Source organism: Nymphaea colorata, chromosome 3 (genome assembly GCF_008831285.2).
Source record: "Nymphaea colorata isolate Beijing-Zhang1983 chromosome 3, ASM883128v2, whole genome shotgun sequence".
NCBI lineage: Eukaryota > Viridiplantae > Streptophyta > Magnoliopsida > Nymphaeales > Nymphaeaceae > Nymphaea > Nymphaea colorata.
In genome coordinates this window covers 25,771,770-25,795,344 of record NC_045140.1, presented here as the reverse complement: position 1 = coordinate 25,795,344, position 23,575 = coordinate 25,771,770, and the positions used below count along the sequence as shown (strand labels likewise).

At 37.8% G+C, this 23,575-nt stretch overlaps 1 protein-coding gene across 1 annotated transcript; it reads right to left on the bottom strand.

The window, feature by feature from the left end:
- Positions 1-503: 503 nt before the first annotated feature.
- On the bottom strand, positions 504-21,781 carry LOC116250252 (alanine--tRNA ligase). Its single transcript, XM_031623839.2, has 23 exons — positions 21,409-21,781; positions 19,704-19,942; positions 18,275-18,415; positions 14,442-14,588; positions 14,196-14,348; positions 13,923-14,052; positions 11,369-11,465; positions 9,701-9,821; positions 8,888-8,947; positions 7,968-8,018; positions 7,771-7,866; positions 7,509-7,610; positions 6,219-6,341; positions 3,832-3,975; positions 3,679-3,750; positions 3,483-3,558; positions 3,270-3,412; positions 3,064-3,172; positions 2,778-2,965; positions 2,036-2,125; positions 1,769-1,954; positions 1,004-1,180; positions 504-848 (listed from the first exon to the last, which is right to left on the bottom strand). The coding sequence occupies exons 1-23, from the start codon at positions 21,698-21,700 to the stop codon at positions 777-779; spliced, it is 3,009 nt and encodes a 1,002-aa protein (XP_031479699.1). The 5' UTR covers positions 21,701-21,781; the 3' UTR covers positions 504-776.
- Positions 21,782-23,575: the final 1,794 nt, after the last annotated feature.

Below are 23,575 nucleotides of genomic sequence, written 5' to 3'. Positions count from 1 at the left end.
CAATGTAACGTAAAATGAACAGGAGTTCAACAATTAGATCAACAATCTTGCATTAATGCGATTCGTGGATGGCACTTGTAGTTGTATGCAACCTTTCCCCAAAGTTCGGTGCTTCGTTGAACGGGCTCCAGCGCCGTAGGCTTACTAAATATAAACCTTCGGTTTGTCTAGTGCGTTGAAGCATGCTTTCCCAGAAAAAACGGGAGAATGTGTCAACTGGATGTGATCCTACAAACTTCGAGTTGCACACAAGGTGAATGCTTACCACGTGCATCGTGTAGGAGCACGCAGGTTTCTTCTCTGCCTCTGCTCAGTTTCATTTTTTGTTTCAAAAACTACGAGCTGAAATTGCAGAGCTCAACAAGTGCTCCACAGCAATATTGTCCAAGACATGATCGAAAAAATAAAGCATAAGTTAATCCCCATGCAGTATCCATGTTTAGACCTGCACTAATTTCACGAAGTGAATGTGATCCTTAATTGCACATGGCAACAACCAACTCTCATAAGCCTCAGTTTTCAGTAGGCCAACCAATAATGCTTTTCATTAATTTAAAGAACGGAACAGTAATGTTGGTACAGACATACATGAACAGACGACTTCCGATATCCCAGTAATGTTGGTACAGACATACATGAACAGAAGACTTCAGATATCCCATTTCGAATAATAAAGAATCAATGCAGGACAGAATCTCCACCGTGCCACAATTTAATGGATATCTTTAGTGGATGTCTTAACTGAATTATCATCATATGTTGCTTTCCCTTCACCCTCATCTTAGCTTCATTGACGCAAATCTTGTTGCAATATCCATAGCCTCTTCGATGCGTGATGCGTTAGTTCCCTGCCAAATAACCATGAAAACATGATTAACTTAAGGGTTCCATTGTCAGCAAGATATTTATCTTGCCATCAGTAACAGAAGCATGCACAACCCTAGCTCAGTGTTCACTGGCGCACTTTGAAAGACAAACAATGAGTCATGAGCACGATTCTCACCTGGCCTTGTGCAAGTCCACCTTTGCCACCTCCACCCCTTCCTTGAAGGGGCTCCAGTGCTGCCTTCAGCCACTCCAGCACGGCAAGACCTTTTGTTTCTTCACATTGAGGCACTCCAGCATATACCACAGCCTTATTAGAAACTTCATCCGTGCTAAATGCCATAATTGATATACCCTGTAGGTCAATATGAAATGGTAAGAAGGGAATGAAATGTAAAGGTAAAAAGGGCCTGTGCAACCATTTTCGTTGTGCATTGTTAGGAATCTTTCCTCATGCTAAACGCCATACTTCACAGAGCCAGTATGTCAATATGAGTTGTCAAAAGGGAATGGAACATAGAAGTAAGACTGGCTCGTACAACCATTGTTCATCACTTATGACGATGTTCGTGCGTTCTATAGCTGAAAAAGACAAGGTTTTTTTATTCAAGCATCTACATTCCGGATCATATCCAAGCATCCTAATCAGATCATGTAAAAGCTAATGTCTAAGAAGAACGTAAAGGACCAGTATGGCCACTGGCCAGAATTTCAATAACATTAAAAAAGATACAAAAAAAAAAGAAAAACAGTGAAGGTAGTAGTTTGAACTTTGAACTGATTAAACTTTGCCAAGACATTTTAATCTTTAAATATTCTCATGGGAATAGCTGAAGTCACATTCAATGTCAAGTGTCAGCCTTATTAACCAGGAGAGGGCTCTTTTTTTTTTGGTAGGGTGTGGGGGGATGGGAGGTTGGGTTGAGAGAGGGAGAGAGAGAACCTTCTTTTTCTCCAAGGCATTCAAGACTGCCTCACGGACGGCAACTGTATCCAAGCCTACATCAACACGGATGACACAAAAGGATTTTCCTTCTGATGCAGTGGCCTCCACTACTTCAGCGACTCTTGCAATAGCTTTTTGCAAGTTTACTTCACCAACTTGTTTTTGTGCCTTTCTGATCCGATCCTGATTCAAATGATTGTTTCCTTCACAGCCGTACAAAAATGAACTAAAATACTCTCATCTTAAAAGAGAAGTTATACTCACCTGCAACTGGGAAACCTTGGCTCTGAAGTCTGCTTTCATGGCAGCAGGAATACTTGCTGCATCCAACTGGCTCTTGAGGGCAGCCACTTTCTGAGATAGAAGGAAAAAAAAAACTTTAGTACTTTAATCTTCAGGCTTCAACTAACAGTAATCAATGACTAACATCAAACGGCCAAGTCTAAGAGATACAGCTTTGTCGTCCCTATTTATTCAAACAGTTAAATATTATTCTGTTTGACTACTCTTCAAACAGCATCATGCCATCATTCTATATATTCATCACAGCTTTATATTTTCTGACCAAGACTATGGATTCACATAGGATTTCACTGTTTGGAATCCAGGGCTACATGCACTTGAACTCAAATATATAGCTGTTACTAAACCAAGGATTTTCACATCTTATACAATTAAAGAAGTATGGCAAATTTGCTACATAAATTTATGGTTACTCTTTGTTGGTTTTACTTTTTCGATATGAGGTTGAGGACCTCAACTAACAATAGCGACAGAAGAGTTGTATCCTGAAATATCCTCGAGGTTGTTCTTTGGACGTCAGGCAACAGTACCTAGACATCAAATAAGAAATTTTCTACCATTATAATACAAAGTGGTCTGACGAGACATAATAAATCATCATCAAAACCACATAATGACCACTAGGTACAAATCAATGAACTTCCAATTTGGAAGATTTTGTATAATGCAAAGTATAATCTTGAGGCCAGCAACCGCATCGTACCTTCTCTAGCAATGTTCCTTCAGCCTGGGCCACATTATCTATTTCTTGATCAAGACTTTGAGCCATCTCCATTGCCTTTAAGGCACATTCAGATGTAACAGCAGTTACCCTTCGAACACCCTTGGCAATTCCCTCCTCAGACAATAAAGCAAATGCTTTTGCTTCTCGAGTATTTGATATATGGGTTCCTGGTGCAAAAAATGTTCTCTTGTGAATACGACAACCTCAATAGTTCTGTCATACGACAACCTCAATAGTTCTGTCAGAAGTAAGAAGGAACACTTACCACCACAAAGTTCTGTAGAAATTGATAGCCATTCTTTGTTCTCTGGGTCAAGTAGTATGTCTTCTAATTTACGGCCAATAGATACAACCCGAACTGGATCAGGATATACCTGTGTTGAGCTCAAATTTTCGTGTATTATGAAATAATGTTAACAAGAGCAATTGCACTCAATCAAGTTACTCTATCTGAGTTTGGAAGACTTTTACCTCCCCAAAGACAGCTCGTAGACCAGCTATTTGTTTGGCATCAGCAAGTTTCGTCTCACTCGCAAATACATCCAACTCATCCTTGATTTGTTCATTAACTATGGTCTCAATTTTTCTCAAATCTTCTGGAGAGATTGGCTTACCTGCTCAAAAGCACCTGGTAAGATGATGCAGGACACAACCAACAGCAATAAAACAATGAAAAACAATTACCATGGGAAAAGTCAAACCGCAGTTTCTCAGGTAGGACAATAGATCCTTTTTGATCAACATGATCACCAAGTACAGCCTAGATATGTAAATCATGACAAGTGAATTATTTAAAAAATTAAAATCCTCGTTCAGACAATTTCATCTGACAAGCACACAACACAGATTATTGAACTCCAACTTAGAAGGACCTGCATACCTTGAGAGCAAAATTTAACATGTGCGTGCATGTATGGTTAGGGGCAATAAGTGTACGTCTTTCATAGTCAACCTAATTATATCACCAAGGGAAAAAGTTAGTACATATAAAACACAGAAAAAAAGGAAGGCAGGGGCACAGCGCTTTACATACCATACAGTTGACTTTATCACCTACAGAGAATGAACCTGACTCCTCAACAATTAGACCAATATGAAGAACAAAACCTCCATAGATTTGGACATTGCTAACTTGGAAAGAACAAGATGGGCCATTCAGACATCCAGTGTCGTATATCTGAATGAGATGCAAAAAAAAAGGAAAGAAAATCAAACAATTGTATACATGCAAGCACGTGTTGGCACAAAAAATGTGCACCAAAAGAGAAAAAATTGTACATTAACATATTGAAAAAAAAAAAATGGAACTTTATGAAGATATTCACTGATAAAGACTGATTTCACTTCACATTTTTAACTTTCAAGCTACAACTTCTGTAATGACCGGACCCACTCCCGAGTTCGGGCTTCTGGTTTGGCGGATTCCAACCCGCCCCCTATCAGTTTCAGTTCTAACCCAAAAAAGGTTAGGAACCAGAACAACCAACTATTTAACAACCCCTTGAAGATCCCTCACAATTTTTAATACGGGACTAAATTTTTGAGGTGTTACAATCCATCCTCCTTAAGACAAACCCCAGGTCCAAGTATTGAACAGTGCTATGATACCACTATAACGACCCGACTTACTCCGAAGCTCGGGCCTCTGGTTTGGTGGATCCCAACCCGCCCCCTAACAGTTTTAGTTCCAACCCCAAAAGAGCTGGAAACCAGGACAACAAACTATTTAACAACCCTTTTTATAAACCCTTGAAGATCTCTCACAATATTCAATACGAGACTAACTTTTTGGGGTGTTACAGCTTCCCCTTTCACTACACCAGTAGGCAATTATTGTATATGGCTGAATCAAGGAATTGGTTAGTCAATCCAAAGTAAAACAAAAGTAGAAAAAATTCCTCCACCAGTATACAACCCTCCCTCCCCACTCTTCCTGCTGTCATACAGAAAGTAGCAGTGTCCTCCCACAAATGGGTTTCAGAAGGAAGAAGAGAAAAGACCATACCCTTCCTTTTGATATGTTATCATATTCTTACTTTGCCTACCCTATGTATTCAAATTATTTGAATTTATCACATTCTTACTTTGTCTACCCTATGTATTCAAATTATTTGAATTTATTGCTTAAAGTAAACAGTAAGTTCAGCACATTATCTTGCACTTGCAGATCATCCAAAATTACTGACATAAACCTAAAGCAACTTGGCTTCGGAAAACAACATGATTTAATTTATTGAATCTTATCCCTCTAATTCAGGTGATGATGAAGCAGATCCTAGGTTATTTAGATTATCCCCATATTCCATGTACTTCCATATGTAGTCTGTGAATTGTGAATGTATTGCTATTGTCTGCATGTATTTTTTATCTACTGACAATCTTTTGTGTGTGGGTGTGCATCTAAGATCCTTTGAAACTGCTTTGCACCTGCACCCACATGGTGCTAACGAAGTTTAGGTTTGTAATTCCACCCAAATCAAGAGTTATCCTTTCAGCAACATGACATGAGCACGTGGTTGAGACGGTTGGATGGCTCACTGACTGGTCACACTACCATAACCAGGAAGGGAGCAGACTTATGTTTGAAAAACGAAGGGGGTTGTCGCAGGCTAGGCTACAAGAAGAATTCATTTAAAAAATTAACCAGAGTGATGAATGCGGAGACCATATCACCAACACACACCATCAACCAAAATCTTATCATAAAGCCCCCCCCCCCCCCCCCCCCAAAAAAAAACACCCTAACTTTCTCAAAACCTTGAAGGGTTTTAGGACCAAAGCCATGTTTTTCTAAACTGTGAGTCCGGGCATCTAATACTTCTTCATATATCACGTGTGATGCCTAAGAAGAAGCAGAAACATCACTATAAATTGATAATTTACTGTTAGCTCAGACATTATAGATATCACAGAATTTTCAAAAAGCATAGATAAAATGTTTACAATAATCAAAGACAAACCATACTTTTTTATATTGTTAACTACGTACCTAACTTTTGCACCATTAATCAAGACTAGCATTTTACTCATTTCAATATGCTCAATAAAGACAAATTTCAACTTATACCAGATAATCTTAATACATCGATTAACCTATTCACCTTAGTTAGTTAGTAGTAGTACACACTACTGATATATAAAATATTCAAATGAATGTTTTTTCTTCACTCCTGCTAGAAAGTTAATTTAAAGGAAACAGTGATGTTAAGGGAAACAGAGATGTAATAACAAAGTAAGGTATAGAGACTAAAACAGTAATTTTTTACTGGTTTATCAATTAATCTGACACAAATAATCTCATGGATTTTTTCCATTAATCATGAGCATTAAGCTAAATCTCTCTACAGTTTCTGCTAAGACTAAGAACAATTCAAGAGCCAAGTTACAATTTCATGAGCTTTCTTGTCGGAGATATATTACCTGGCCACCTTGTTCAGCATAGAAGCTGGTGCTCTCAAGAATAACACCAACTTCAGTACCAGCTGGAATGCTCTCTAAAAATGTTCTGCCATCATAGATTGCTTTGATTGTACTCTCATGGGTCTACAAAAGATTATGCACAAGTACAACACTAGAATTAGGAACAGTTCTTCAGATGAGCATCAGCATACCCTGGCCCTATTGGCCACTAAAGCCCAAATAGTGCAATTAAACGCTGGGGAAATATGTGTTCCCAATTCACATTTACAACCAAATTGATTAACAAAATCAATAAAGGAAACAACCAAGGAAAGATAATCCATAACAGCAAGCTATCAAGTAGTTGACATGCCTTCTAATTGAAGACCATAAACATCAACCTCAGCTGCATACAACATGGAACCTTCTTCACACACTTGCATTCATGATCAATGCTTGCCCACAACTTACATGAATTTTGTTAGATTATTTAAAGCTTTACACTTTTATCTAAAAAAAAAAACTAATGAAACCATTATGTTGCCTTTGTATCTATTGGCAAGTGTCCAAAATCGGACCTTGAAACCTTGACCAGTCAAATTCAGTTATATTGCAATTACCAGTCAAACTCAGTTATATTGCTATCATTAACAAGGCTGCAGCAACCTGAAGAAGAATAGACTACAATGCAAAGAATGGACTATAGTAAAGTCCAAACAACCAATCCAAAGAAAATTAATATATACAAAAGAATAAAACCTTTAGCAGCATAAACACGAAACAGAGGTTGAAGAGACCCAGCTAAAACTACATGCACTGCATTGTTATGCACCATCTCTCCATGCAATATTTAGGCACAAAATCTAATGGTAATGTGCTCACTATGCATGTACTGGAATTTGGAGCATTTCAAAGTTTCACCTGGCTCACCCAGTAAGAGGCCTAGTTGAGATGAACCAACCAAACCACCAAGTTGACTCGATGTTTTTCTGTCCTTTTCCCCTGAATAGGGAAAGGTACCGACTTAATACCCCTCTTCAGCTTTAAGTGAACCCCACTTCTCTCCCTCCCTACCCCCCCCCCCCCCCCAACCCTTCTTCTTTTTTCTCCCCTACAATCTTTCTTTCGTAGGTTATGAATGCAGCACAATGAACAGAAGCTCAATCATACAGGAAGAACCTAAAAAATTTAATGCACAGAATAACATTGTAGTCTCAAGTTAGAGCAGCCCTCTCAACCTAATAACTTTAGCTCTACTTAAAAAATTAGGTATAGGTATGTAGAATCTCAAAATTTGTAAGTCAAACCAACCTGATGCCAAATAAATTTGCTGTTATCATCCGTTGGAGCAACCCCTCTCTTATACAATTCAGAGGTAGCATCAGCATCCATTACAATTGCATCACCAACAACCTGCCCCAATAAAAAACAAAGAGCAAGAAATATCTAAGTGATGTATTATCTTGTATATAAAAAAATTCTATTTTCTGTGTAGCAAATAATAAATGCTTAATTACAATTGCACCATAGTGAACTGTCAATAAGCAAGATAAAGACGCAGGCAACACTTTACTTTGTTGCGTGCATCTCGGGCCTTTCTCCTGTCTTCCTCCATGGCAACATGAAAGCCTTCAAGATCCACATTTAGTCCTTTTTCTTCTGCCATCAACTGATAACAAGAAATCAAAGACACAGACAAGCATTAGGTTCAGGCTTCGGCACAAAATCACCATGTAAACTGCAGTTCAAAAGTGGAAAAAATGGTCAAACCTGGGTCAGATCCAAGGGAAATCCATATGTGGACCACAAAACAAAAGCATCCTGTAATTGAAAGATGTAAGAAAATTACATAAACTAAAGGAAAAATCCACGTTTCAAAGATTCATTTCATATTTAACAGTCACATTTTGATGACACAGAATTTTCCAGGATGCAACAACACCTCATGTGAATGAACAAAAAGAAATTTTCATTACAGACTGAAGCATAAAAGAACTAAAAAACTTTCCTATCTTCCAGAATTTCTAGTTATTTTTACCTAAAAATATGTACCAAAGAAGAAAATTTAAACCAGTAACAATACAAGAATAAATGTGGACATGAGGTGCACGTATGGTCAGAATAACGAAAGAGTTGTTTGACAAGGAGACAGCACACAGGCATGTATACTTGATATGATGCTACTGGTGTACATTGAAGTTAGTGAAAATGAGTCAGAAAAGTCTAAATAAAAGTTCAAACTTCAAAATATTTAATAAATAGTAGAAATTGATTATTTAAAAGATCAATCAAACAAAGAAAAGTAATTGAAGCAGAAAAACTTGGAACCAAAACTATGCAAGGTCAGGACACTATTAGTTATTACTTGAAACAAAAAAGTTTGACTATGTCCATGAAATGTGACATATGCATGCAGATGCAATTTGTAGATAGCCTACACATGCAAAATGAAGTTCATATGTGACAGAAGTTGAGTGTCCATAAATGTTATGAGCTAATCATTTATGCTACTAACCCACACAGAAGGAGATTCCCTTTGACTTAGCATGACAATCAAAGACAACAACTATGCACATCCTTGCAAAAAGTAACACTCCATTAAAGAATAAAATCATACCAACCTTTTACCTCATAAATGAAAAACTTCCAATATGAGGGTAATGAGATGAAAAAAGGAGATATTAACATGCCTGTCCACTTAACATCTTTCCGTTGATTTCGCTAACAGTCTTTTTAAACTTCTCAATCCCCTAAAGAAAAAAATCATATAAGAAAAACTGAATATCAAGTGATAAATAGATCAAAGGGAATCCGGATGACAATTACATTGCATAAACACCATAAGTAATCTGACTGATAACAAAGAAATATGCATCAAACATGTAGCCAAAAGAGGTTAAATTTAAACATCTCTCTTTTCTTCAAGAAGAACAGCAACAAAAAGAAAAAAAAGTATCCGCATTAACTTTTCTAAGATACCTTTCCACTATAAGCAACAAGGCTCCTAAGCTAAGAAGAAACACAACCCCAGGCTATTGTGCCTTCACCTAAATTTCATAGTTACAACTTACAACGCTGAAGAAATGCGTTATGATATTCATAACATACATATCTGAAAGGAACCCAAACAGCATTCGAAGAAACCATCCATATTATTCAGCTTTAGACTAAAAACCAATTTGGATGACGCACAGAAAGATAGAGTATGCTACCACTACTAGGCTGTGCATATCACTGAACATAAAACATCAAGATAGAGTACGCTACCACTACTAATGAACAGCTACGAGTACTAAGCTTCATGGCTTATGCTACAGTATCATCTAATCTAATTGATCCTGTTCATCGGACTTTTATCTGGAAATCATGTGCTCTATTGGGAAAAGGAATAATCATGAGCTGCTGCAGTGTATTGAACACTGAACAGGATTATACTGTGAATATTCTTCACATGGTCAATCCAAACAAAAAAGAAAGCTTTGCATCGTATGTAGCTAACCGACCTTGTCTAATGTCTTCCCAAAACTTGCTTCTTCCTCAGCGATGATGGTCATGATATTTGACTCATGTTGCTTCAGCTCTGGAAAGGCTTCTCCCATAACTCTCACAACAACACTTGCAAGCCTAAAAAAATGTCACCTAATATCACTCATTAAGTGATTGGAAAAAAATGTTCACCAATATGATGAATGGTGAATAATATATAGATACACACAGAGAGAGAGAGAGAGAATTAAACTGCTGACCTTTAGTCTCAATTCATTTTCCTCTTTCAGTTATGAACTAAAAGCTTTTTAAGAAACCAAAAAAGAAAAAAAAAAAACATCTTCAAGCAAATTTAGACATCCTAATCACCTTCATTCATGACCTTTGGAATTCGGACCCATTAAGGGGCATTTTTATAGAAATCATCACAAGCCTCCACATTGCAAAGACAAAGTGCAGGTGCTCGAACAGCATTTCTCAAATAATTGAGAGTGCAAGTGCTATGAACATATAGCCACAGAAGCACGTATGTGCCCTTTTTAATATCAAAAGAATTTTGAAATATGACATACCAAAAGCATAGGATATAAATTGTTTGTCACACACTGAACAAAACTCAGCAGAAGACATCTTATGTGCACAAGTCCAATGGATCACACTTGACCTGGCTCTATGTCAAATGGGTGTATCGTTTTGCTTGCCATGCTTGTGTCAAAGTGAACTGGCGCAGCCTCCTTAAGTGGGCAACAGCAAGAAGAAAGAGGCCAAAGAGAAGAAGAGGAGGAAGAAAGAAGATGACAACGAAACAGAGGAAAAGGAGGGGCCAAAGAGGGGGGGAGTGGAATGGGGGTTGCTTCCTTCCTTTTACCTTTAAACCTTCCATTTTTTTTTACAAAGAAAACCTCACACTTTATAGAGCTTATTCTTGTAACTGAGATTTTGTGTGTGTGTGTGTGTGTGTGTGTGTGTGTGTGTATAGAGAGAGAGAGAGGAGAGAAGTTGGTAAAAACCAGACCCTTTGATTTTGATTTTTAAAGTTTTTCTTTTTTTTGCAATCTAACCTTATTGATATGATAATAAAAAAACAACAGTTTTCATCATGTTTTATATCAAAATAATTTTATAAATCTATTAAGATGATTATATTGTATTTAAAATAGATTTTGAACAAAAAATCAATTGACCTAAATGCCTGTTTTTACCAACTAATATATATATATATATATATATATATATATATATATATATATATATATATATATATATATATATATATATATATAGAGAGAGAGAGAGAGAGAGAGAGAGAGAGAGAGACGCACACACCCCATTATCACAAGACTCACAACCACATGCCATCGCCATGACTGCTATAACTGAATTTGGTGGTTTGGCAGAGCAACCACACCAGCACCGCATGTATATGAGCACATGGAGGAAACTAATTAAAGAATCCACGTGACAGCACATATCTATTTATTCTGTGGAAAATGATATATAAATAACTAATTATCCACATTTACTTGAGAAGAATGAAAGTTATCACATGATTTTTCATTGCCAAGAACAAGACACAGTATCATCATGCATATTAATATCATAATAATGTTATTAAATGGTCAGCATTCACTTATACTCTGTTCTTCATAAAGTAGACGGGCTCAAAAAATATTTCAGCTTATTACCCACTGAAGAAACCTTGCTCAGCTTTCAGCACTTCTTTACCATATCGAACAGCACGACGAAGAATACGCCTTAGAACATATTCTCTACCCTCATTACCTGAAAAAAAAAAAAGGAAAACCTTGCATATATCAGAAGTGCACTATAACCACATGAACTGAGGTTATTATCAACATCAAATACATCACACAAGACTAAATGTTCAGGAAAGAACTATGTCACATAGGTGCGGAGAGCGGGTGTGGGTGTAGCACATCGCCAAAAATTTAGGTGCGGCAACAATATTTATTTGTTATTATTAATTTATTATAATATATATATATATATATATATATATATTATAAGAATTAAGAAATTTAGAGTATACACTATAGCGGCATAGCCTATACACTTTATGGATAAATTATATATGAATATTATATATTACATAATAAGTTATAATGTATTGTGTACATGAATGTAACATATTAAGCATTAACATGCTTACAAAGTACAAACATTAAACAAGTAAACAAAAAACAACAAAACCAGGACAGAACACAAAAATGGAAAAAGAATGCTAAACAAAAAATAGCAGTCGTTGCAGCAAAACGCAAAACTGAGAAAGTGAAAAAACTAACAGTCAAATATGAACATTTACTGATTTAAGCATAAAGCGCAAAAAATAGAAGCATTTGTGCTATGAGTCGTTAGTTGAATCTCTTGCACAATAAAATGAAATACAAACTCAAGAGTGCAATAAGGAAGTGCAGATGGCAGAATCAAGCTAAAAACAGACAGAAAAACAGCCATTTTGTCGGAAATAGGGTTGAGAAAGATGCAGACGAAAATACTATTGAAATAGGGCAGAGAAGACTTATGTTCCACTCGAAGACCCATTGCACGTTGCCGCCGGCCGTCGTTCGACCCCCTCATGCCAGAAATGACTTTCCATTCCGCTAGATGCTTCAATGAAACCAGCAAAACCCACGCAAGGAAAGAGTGCACGGGAGGAGAGCAAGAGGGTATAAGATCGTGCCCTAAACCCTTTTTTAACGTTAAAATTTTTAAAATAAAAAATATCGAAAAAGGATGACAATAGGCTTGACGTGGATTGACCGCACCTGACTCGAGCCAAACGTGAGTCGGGTGTGTGTCCAAAATGAACGAAATTGATTGGGTAAAGTCAGCTGCACCCGACTCTTGTTGACTTGTGTTGAGTGTGAATCCAAGCTGCACCCGTGTCTGCACCCGCACCCAAGTCATGTTGACATGGGTGCGGCAATCACTTTGCAGCGTTCGTGTGACTTAGGGAAAGAATTGATTGAAGGAGCATCCAGAACTGGACGCTGCAAACTGACTACCGTACCCATTTCAACACGACACAGGTGCAGGTGCGGGTGCGGGTGCCGCTCGGATTCGCACCCGACTCAAGTCAACAAATAAATATTCACGCCGCAACGCCGCACCTAAATTTTTGGAGATGTGCCACTCCGGCACCGGCACCCCGCACCTATGTGACATAGTCCAGAACATAAATGAAACCAAATGCATGCCAATTGATTCTTAGTTCTCAAAATCCCAAGTAGTTAGTTATGGAATGGCCTACATTTCAAACCAGCGACTAGATGGTCAGACTAGTCAACTAATCACCCTAGTTATTGGTGAGCCAACTAAACCCTTGCCTCTAAAAATATGTGTGCATTGCACTCATTATACAGATCATAAGATATATATGGTTTCCTCTTTCTTTTCATATAAACATATATACTTGTCTATTTATAGTCAATCAACCCATACCAAGTCAGACCGGATAGTTCTAATTAGTCTTTTTAGGATCTAGACTGACCTGTGTGCAACTTCTGATCATGACAACTTACGTATGGAAACGAGATAGATCAACAATTCAAAAATCCTCAAAAAAGTCAACTGAAAGCACGAACACTATCAACCAGCACAACATTATATATATAGTCCTTGGATGCTGACTCTAGAATTATTGAACATCTAGAGACGCCCAGATTTCTCATCTCTCTCTCCCTCGCTGTCCCTCTATCTCTCTCTCCCCCCCTCTACTTTTATTGCAAGGAGAGCCACAGAGCTCTAGCCCTCCCGGCGACCACAAGAAAAGGAGGGGGGGCTGCCACTGGGGCTCTCCCTTACCTCTACCCATCATGAGTAGAGCACGATGGGTAGAGCAAAATGGGAGCCCGACGACTCCTCCCTTGCTGGCCATGGAGGGGAAGGAGCCGCCGTGCTCCCCTTGAGAAAATGCGAGAGAGATAGAGATTTGGTCAATCCAGATTCTAAATCGGATGGTCCAGGTTTGATGGATGTCCATCTAAAGTGAATGTCATCAATCAGTTATATATATATATATATATATATATATATGAGAATAATAGATAATGCAAAGACATTGATGGTGCAAAGGAAATATGTGTTATGAGCATTAACAACTATATAAAAAGTGAAAACAACTTCTACCAAAAAGTTGTCCTAAACATATCATGCAATCAAGCTTGGTGGTAAAGCATAATACGGTTGACTCAAAATGTACATATATGTACACATTACCAGGGCGAGAGCCATCAGCGATTGCAAATGATAGTGTTCTTATGTGGTCAGCAACAACTCTATAAGCCATATCTACTTTATCCACATCATCTAATCCAACTTTCCCAGAGTATGGTTGAGCACCAGTCACCTATATATCAAGCAATGGTATGACAAACCAAATCTAAATAAATAACCACTTTATGCAGTTAATTTTTTATACTGTCAATGAATAAATTTCTCAAATTAAAAAATAACTCAAAATATTCAGTGCTATGATTACTATGAAAATACCTTCTGTATAGCATCAAAAATTGGTGAAAACACATCGGTGTCATAATTGCTCATTTTGTTCTGGAGGATTGATGTAAGGCGTTCAAAACCCATCCCTGTGTCAACATGTTTTGCAGGTAAAGGCCTTAAAGAACCATCATTTTCCCTGTTGAACTGCATCAGTGAAGAATTTAGTAAGTGAAAGAATAATTTGGCAAAGATGTAAATAGATGTGAAGGGAAATACAAGAGACATGAATGACCAAACCTGAATAAAAACAAGGTTCCATATCTCAATGCAAGTAGGATCGTCATTGTTGACCAAAGAGGCAGCATCGCGGTTACCAACTCTGTCAAAATGTATTTCCGTGCAGGGTCCACAAGGGCCTGTGTCGCCCATTTCCCAGAAGTTGTCCTGTCAAACATTTGTAATATAAGATGCCACCAACTATAGGACATATAAATAACCATAGATAGAAAAACCAAATGTGAACAGAGTATGCATGCTTTTGATGTGCATGAAAAATTCAGCTGTATAAGCGCAGAAAACATAGATCACACAATGGGCACATTTAACTAAGTGTTGACAAGGCCATTAAAGCTGTTACACGTTTTCAACTGTTGGCCTTCAAAATTTCAAATCACCATTCAGCCTTTTAAAAAGGCATTTTAATGGCAAATGGATCAGCTTCCGATCAAGTACTTGGGAGTTCCCCTTCAGAATAAACGGCTTTCTGAAGGTCAATGCATGGGTATGCTGGTGAAGATTGAGCAGAAATTGGGAAACTGGAAACAAAAAATTCTTTCTTTTGTTGGTAGGCTATGTTTAATTAAACATGTGTTATTATCCATTCCCCAATATGTAGGCATGGTGTATCTGCTCCCTCCTAAGTTTACTCAGAGAGTTGAAAGCCTTTGTGCTGCCTTCTTATGGGGTGATGGCAGAGATGAAAAAAAAAATGCACTTAGTTAAATGGGATCAACTTTGTTTGCCCAAGATTGAAGGCAGAGTTGGTTTAAGGAAGCTCAAAGACAACAACACAGCATGCCTAGGTTTTTTGCCTTGTAGCGCCCTCAGCTCAAATAATATTTGGTCCATTTACGCTAGAAGAAAGTATCTTCAAGGACGCAGCTTGTGGAACTGCAATACTCCTTCTAACGGCTTTGCCCTTTGGAAATCTATTCTTAAGGTGTGGAGACTCTTAAGGCACCAGATATCTTGGAAAGTCATTGACGGGAATAGTGCCAAATTCTAGGTAGATAAGGGGAGGCTGATTGCTGAGTCGATTGGGATTGACCATCCTTGTTTCAATTCTGTTGATGGGACCAGCACTATTTGGACGTTCTGAATGAAGCTAATCAGGAGCTCTTAGCCTTGATTAGTCTGAGCAGACCAGAGATTAGTTTTATTCTTCTGGTAGATGACCAGTAAGACATTCTCAGATGGAGTAACCAAGAGAACAAAGTGATTTCCAGACGAGAAATATGGGATAGAATTCGTAGTCGTAAAGAGAAAGAGAGCTGGAGAAATATGATTTGGGCTCATAACGTCCTCCCCTAGGGCAAGTTGGGCTGTATATATCGGCGCGAAGGAAAATGGGTGACAGATGCTAGATTAAAAAAATTTGGTTTTCATCTAGCATCTCAGTGTTGTTTGTGTCTCAAAGCAGAAGAGAATGAACAGTGTATTTTCTTCAGCTATAACAGGGCAAAGTTGATTTGGGATTTTGTCTCGAAAAAGTTTAAACAACCACCATCAGAAATTAATTCAGCTGGTGGTGCAAACGGAAGTTTCGAAGAAAACCTTGGAAAGATCTAATCATCTGGTTCATTTGCTTTAAGGAATGAAGCAAAGCATGATTCTGGCCCCTCCGGTGAAAATATCTGTTCCAGGCTGTGGTACTTCTGCCAAGAACAATATTTGAAGATTAATGGGATCAAATGGATCAGAAAAGGCTGGAAGTTTAGTTGAGACGTGGAATTATCTCAAATGAGTTTTGGCAACTATTATAGCATAAACATTGATTCATGGAATGGGGAAGGACTTAATCGAGTTGCAGGGCTGATTAAAACAATTAATGGAGACTTTACTTATGGAACCTGCTGCTGGTCGAGTAACGGCTGTCTCTTCTCAGACAGCTGGGTTCTAGACAGATGCTTAGGAAGGATCTTGGAGTATCAAGACACTATTGTTGTTCAGTTAAACAGCAAATTTTGGAAAGATCAGCTTAAGAAAATGAACCAAGGATCAGTGGAAGGTGCTGGCAACTAGCTTAACGTTCAACTTCATAGGTGCAGGCTCATTTTGAGTAGACAAGATCCTGCTGTGGAGGCTTGCAGCATGCTTTTGCTTTGCTCTGGTGAGATGGGCTTCAAGGAATGTGAGAGGGGACAGATTAACTGGGACCTCAAGATTTTTTCCTGTAATTATCCCAAATTTTTTATAATAAAGTAAAGGGCCTCGCTCAGGTGTTCACCGGAAAGGCCATCCATCTTTCCCTTCTATAGCTGACAGATAGGTCAAACTCTGTTGAACTTGTGAGTTCAGAATCAATGGTTCAGGCCATCTAATTGCAATTCAGTGATTCACACGTTTGCATTGGTAGGGACAGCTTAAAAATTAGCTTTCGAATGTCTTCCAGTGGCTCTCTAGAAAATCAAATGCTTTCCAACCTACACAGCCAAAACTGGTGCCTAAGCATGCCTACTACGTAGAGCATTTTCATCAAATCAACTATATACATGCTTGCTCTATAAAGTAAAAGAGATATTTCAGGACAACAATATCTAGGTCTCTTATCTACATTGGTAACAAAGAATATGATGAGTGAACCCCCTTCCCCCTGGAAAGGTCTGCCATTAACAAAAGAGAAGAAATAAAGGCAAACAAAAAAAACATTTTTTTATTTATTATTGAAAAATGTGAGAAATCAAACACCTGTGTGTGTGTGTGTTTTTGACGGTGAGGGTCGGAATGGGTTCAACCCTTCTTTTCTCTCACCTACTTTTTTCTCTCTTCTGATCCCTTCTTTTTTGCTTTTCCTTCTCTCACCGATCCTTTCCATCCTAGGACTGGTTGATCTTAGAAAAGGAAAGAGACTTGAAAATCCACTTCAAGTTTATAATGCAACTATGAAAGAAAACAATAGCAATATAGCATACACGCCTGAAACTAGTTTCACGGGTCATACATATCAAGTGTAATTTACAGTAAGGGGTGGGAGAGTGGGGCCTACGTTACAACTTGGAAACATGAAAAAGTGTTAAAAAAGGATTTTACTGGGACTTATGCAAATTTCTTAAGACTGAATATCAAGTTCAATGTGAAAAGCATTCTCACACATGTAAAAGAAAAAACTAAATTTTTAGGAGGATTTCATACAACAAAGCTAGAGCTTTCATGGTTTGTCCAGCAAAAGCCTGTATCTGTCTTAAAAAAATAAAAAGATTTGAACGTTATGACCACTAAATTGTAAGACTCCAAGGAGCAAGACATACATAAAACATTTTTATTTACATATCCATTTACTTATTGGAGTACTTTAAGTGGTCAATTTTAATTATTTTTAATGAAAGCATGCATGTTAAAGGTAGCATATACTTGTTACCTTCTTATGATTATGCAATTTATGTTCTTTCATATAGAGAATTCTTTTCCTACTTTTCCTAATTTTTTCTTATGATTTATTTTTTAAAACTTGTTCCAACTAGTCACGGATTCAAGTTGGTTAACAACTAACCCAACCGACCAATTGACTGCTAAGGATGCTATATTGTAATTAGTAAAAAACAGGAACATAACATCAACCATTTCTTCATACTTCTACAAATTAAGACATAGAGGCAGGTGCTTCATACATGCAGTAGAGCTATACAGAAGGAAGTTCTGTAAGAAGATGTGTATCCTCAAGAAGACCAGCAAGTTATGTAGTTCTAGTCATAACTTATGAGAGAAGTAGATCCAGACTCCAAATAAAAAAAAAAGCATAAAGTATTAAGCGAACTTCCAAGCACTAAAACACTTCCATTTTTTGCCCATCATGAGAGAAGATCTCATTCTTAAGCATGATTGCAGTAAATAATTTTACAAAAAGTCGCTACCTTACAACCAAAAGGCAAAACATGCCCAGGCGGCAAAAAGGTTAGCCATATATCACGTGCTTCATTATCTGCAGCAAGGCCCAGCTTCTCATCACCTCCAAAATAAGTGGCATAAATTCGATCTTTGGGTAGACGATATACCTAGAAATCAAACAACAGAAATAAAATAATGGATACAGTTTATTACAGAAGGTTCTGAAATAGTGAAAAAATGACCATAAGCATGCCTAAACACAAGGTAGTGCAGAACTAGACAAGTCCACCAAAATGAATGTCAAATGAACAGGAACCCAAATTTCTCCTCAATAATTATGCAGAGCACCTTACAGTGACATAATGTAATGTGCTAACAAGTGAATTTTAATGAATAAGAAACATCCAGGCGCCATGTCAACATACATGATGTTCGACTTTTTTATGACAAGTAGAAAAATGAACTACTGATTTCTGAAAATAGACAAAAAATACACTTGTGTAATTTTTGTGTTTACAGCTAAAACTATCTACCACCCATAGAGATGATACATCGAAGTCTTTATTCAAAGACGGCTGTGAGATACGATACCTCTCACGCACTGAACTTCCAGGAAGCCTCATCATTGGAGGCTCCTTCCTATCCTGAATTCCTTTCCCCTATAAAGTCCACAATTATAATTCGCCTTTAAAAGCTGATCAACATCAGATGGAATTTCACAAAGTTAACAGAAACCTATCTGACAGGAAGCAACTCTATGAAAGCCATGGTCTACAACTCTACATGACTAAAAGGATGAAGAGCTCTTCGAATCGTCAAGAAAAATGTAACAAGAGCAGTTAAGCCACGAGAGTAATGAAAAATTGTACAGTAGAAAAAATACCATCCAGGCATCCACTATTAGTTCCAAAAGAAAGCATTGAAGTTTTTTCTTTTTCTTTTTTCTCATTTTTTGTGTGAGTTATTGTATAGGCCAGTATGGGACAACAGCCATTAAGATGAGAAGATTTTCCCTCGTACATGACCAGTTGCATAGCATTATCCTCTCATATCCAACCAAAATTAAGTGATTTGTCCTACATAACCTTTGGATAGATAGTCTTGTATTGAACATGTCCACTTTTCTTTGGCCCAAGTGGCGACTGGGGAATGGATAGGTTTTCAGATAAAAATATCGGGCTCAATTCATCGCACCCAACTCAGTCAAAGTAAGTCTTCGCCGTACTCACCCCCCCAAACCATGTGATGCAGCAACCCATATGAAGCACCGTTCAGGCGTTCACATGTTTTAGTTGGCTTTTGCTAAGCAGCAAACCATGTCACAAGTTCTTATTGCAGCAAACATAATTTTGAAACCAGTAAAAAGTGAACTTAACAAGCATGAATTTCAATAATAAACAAAATGGATAGAGTAGAATATGCAGCTAAACACGTGATCATTGAGCATCTACCAACCTCAGTAAGAAGTTCCATCGCCCATGCAATGGCTTCTTTCTTGAAATAATCTCCAAAAGACCAATTTCCAAGCATCTCAAAGAATGTGTGATGATACGTATCTTTACCCACGTCATCAAGGTCATTGTGTTTCCCACCAGCACGAATGCATTTCTGAGTGTTGCAGGCACGGGTTAGTTTACTCAATGGACTGTTAGGATGAACAGTTCCAAGAAAGATTGGTTTGTATTGGTTCATGCCTGAATGAAGAAAGACACTTGGTTAGGGTATGCATTATTGACAATATGCAATTGCCTGCCAACTACTTGATCTAAGAAGACACTATAAAATTTTCTATTCATCAAGTAGGAAGAACAACAACAACAGGCAACAATGATGTCTAGGACCTGCATATGCATTGCAAGTTTAAATAGAATTGCTTCCCATAATATTCAACAAGTTAGTAGACAATCAGGCCCTCTTTGTTTAACATAGTTTCCAGTCAAGATAGACCATTCTACCAAGAAAATAAGAAATTATTTGACCAAGTATAAGAAACAACATAAAGAATAACATAGATGGGGCCAATAATCAATAAATGATCTTTTTTCCATTTTCACTACCTTCCCCTCTTACGTGATTGCATTTTGAGTGATTGCATTTTGACATCTAAATTCAATCCCATTAAGATTTTTTGAGATTGAAACAAAAAGCATTTAGCGATGATTAGCTTTACAGGAGAAAAAGTAATGTGTGTAGCATCCTCATTTCATTGATTTCTTAAACACATTAAGACTTTTCGAGATTGAAACAACAGGGCCTTAGTGATGATTACCTTTATAGGAGAAAAAAATAGTTTGTGTAGCATGCTCATTCCATTGATTTCTCTGAGAATCGCCTACCAACATCATGTGATAATTACTCTCACTTACACAACTTGTTACTGGACGAAAAGTTCAAAAGTTCATTTATTCATGGTTAATTATATGGCTTTGAGTACATAACGTATTCAATGGACAAGTAGAGATGATTAATTTAAAGCAAAACTAAAAAAGTATATTCCACTTATTTATCTAAGGATTGCACATCAACATCCTGTGATAGTTGTTCTCAACTTACAGTACTTGATGTCAAACTAAAAGTTCTAAAATTCAATTATTCAATATGAATTATATGGACTTGAGTACAGAACGTGACTTTCAGAAACCTAATTTACCATCTTCTCGTGGATGTTGCAGAGGATAAACGGTTTGGTTATCTCCAACTAAACATGGAGCATTTGTATTTGCATTTGTACATTCCCCGTAAGTACAGGCTCAAGAGCATAAGAACAATTTCTTTGTAATAAAACCCAATATCGGACACGTTATCCCTCGCCTCCATTCCTCTTGCTGATAACAACCTCTTCTTAGACATGAGCACGCCTCTCATGAACGACGTACGATTAATTTCGGAAGGGAATTCGAACAAAACAAGCTTACAAGAACAATCTAACCACAAAAATTGCACTAAAGCAATTCAAAAAAGAAGCCGTGAGGCGGAATCCAGCTTCACACTCAAGGAACGGATTTCCAAGGATTCAAAAAACAAGACACCGACAATGGAAAGAGACTCCACTAAACGAACCTAACGAAAAATCAAACGAGACAACGGTTCAGCAAATAGAAACACATTGAATTCTCTCCAATAATTAAAGGTGAGGAGACAGGTCGCTGGGCCAACTAACCTGCGTTAGCAAAGAGCAAGGTAGGGTCGTCGACAGGTACGACGGGGCTCGACTTCCAATTGACGTGGCTCTTGTCCTCGAAGAACCGGATGAACGTATCCCTGACCCTCTTGGAGTGCCATTCCACGGGAGTAGCGTCAGATTCAGAGGGATCGAATCCAGGCATGACGGGCAACGACGGAGAGGAGGCGACGCCCCGTCTGGTGCTCCACAAAACACTAGAGCAAGCCCTAGCTGCTGTCTCGGCGTGGCGTCGGAAGAAGGAGAGTGGCCGCCCTACTAGCAATAGCATGAAAGGCCAGGGTTTCCTCTCCTGAGCGGTCCACTTTATACCCGCATCCCGTTCCCGGGATCGCGTTCGTTAGGCGCCACTCGCGTGCTCAATCTGCATTTCTTTGCCTCCAAGCAATTTTGCCTGCTAGGGTTAAAAAACGGTTGACATCGGGTCAACCCGACCCGAACTTTTCAATGGGTCGCCAGTCGCGATCCCGTTCTTGACCATGTCCACACACTACGTGATTTTTTCGACTGTATAAAAAATTAAAGTTTTGATAGGCAGTTGCATAGAAGGCTTGTCATCGGTTTCATGGGTGTTACTTTCCGAACCATGAATGATCGGATCATGTGATATTTTGACCGGTATACTGTATCTTATTAGTTTAACTTATCTGCATTTGATAAAAACAACGTTATGTTCGAACCATGATGCGTTCTTTATAAACGCCTTGTTGTTTTGTAAAATTTTATGATCATTTAGTTGTTCAATTAAAACGTCTATAATCACATCACATTTTTTGAAACAAAAATAATAATATTTTTATATTGTATATTTTAAAAATATAGTGTTCTCATTATCTAACGTCGATTGTTTGCTGCAAGGCACAATGAAATTCTGTGCCCCTTGATCGGAACTTGTGACCTATCTCTGGTATGAAATTTCATGTACGACTTTGTGATCACCAAACCTTAACCCAATCAAGTCCATTGTGGATCTTAACCCAAACAACGCTTGTTTGGCTTGACTCCTACTTGACCATTTTCAAACCCCAACATGAACCTACCTCTTCCGAAAATGAATGTTTTTTCAGTGCAGAAGTACAGTTCTTTTAAACCGCCGCGCAAAACATGTTGTTCAAGTTAAACATGAAAGACATGTATTATTCAAGGTAAATTTAATTTTTCCTATTTATTTACACATGCAAGATATACTTAATGACGGGGACTGTGAATAAAGTTGGCGAATAAAGGAAAAGAGAAACACCCGATAAGTATATCAAAGAAAGGAGATGCGATTCCCTAAGCATTATACTAACCACCAAAAAAGTTATTTAAAAAAAAAAAAAGTGGTCATCATCATTATTAGCGCATAGAATGACTGTATTTGAAAGAAAATGAAGTTTGTACCGACTGCATCATATCTCCATTCATTAGGATCGATGATTCCTAGCCGAGGTGGTTGAATGCTATGGCATCTGGACTGGGACTGACAGAAATTACCAAGCTTGATATTTATAAAGCATTTTTTTTCTTTTTCTATCATTTATTTTTGTACGAACATGTCGGTGAAAAAAAGTTATTTCGCTATACATTTGAAGTATTTCCAGCAAAAATCTTTTTCTTACCTACAGGGGGTCATGTGATTTTTCATTGGGTCAGATTCTCTCTCCCCTCAAAATATTCTAAACCTCCATCGTCGATGACGATTACTTATTTACTTTTACACTGTAATGACATGCAAGCTTTAACCAAGAATAGTTGCAATCTTGAGACTATGAGGTCTATTTGGTTCCAATCAATTGACCGACAGTGGTGTATGATGGATCTAACTCGCATGTTAGCAATGAATGCCCATGGCAACAATGACTGCTTCCATAATAAAAAACTGCCCGCTATGCCAACTCTCTTGGATCTAACGAGCAAATGCTTTGTCGTAGACCTTGGATGTATGAGCAAACCAATTAATAGATTAACTCTGTATGTTCTTCCATCTTCTGAATCCCTGCACATATACTAACTGTATCTACTCTGCACCCGGTGAATACATGTATGGTCGTATTATAGAAGACCATATGAATGCATTTCAACAATCAAACAGTCCGTTTTCAAGCAGCATTTGCGTATGTTTCAAGTCAACTTATATCACATAAGTACACCCAATATATCATCT

Excerpts from the sequence above, each read along its gene's own strand:
- LOC116250252 (XM_031623839.2), bottom strand. The coding sequence starts at position 21,700 with ATGCTATTGCTAGTAGGGCGGCCACTCTCCTTCTTCCGACGCCACGCC. Across the intron at positions 8,019-8,887 it reads GAAAGATGTTAAGTGGACAG|GATGCTTTTGTTTTGTGGTC; the intron begins GCATGTTAATAT and ends TTTCAATTACAG. Across the intron at positions 1,181-1,768 it reads ATGCCTTGGAGAAAAAGAAG|GGTATATCAATTATGGCATT; the intron begins GTTCTCTCTCTC and ends ATTGACCTACAG.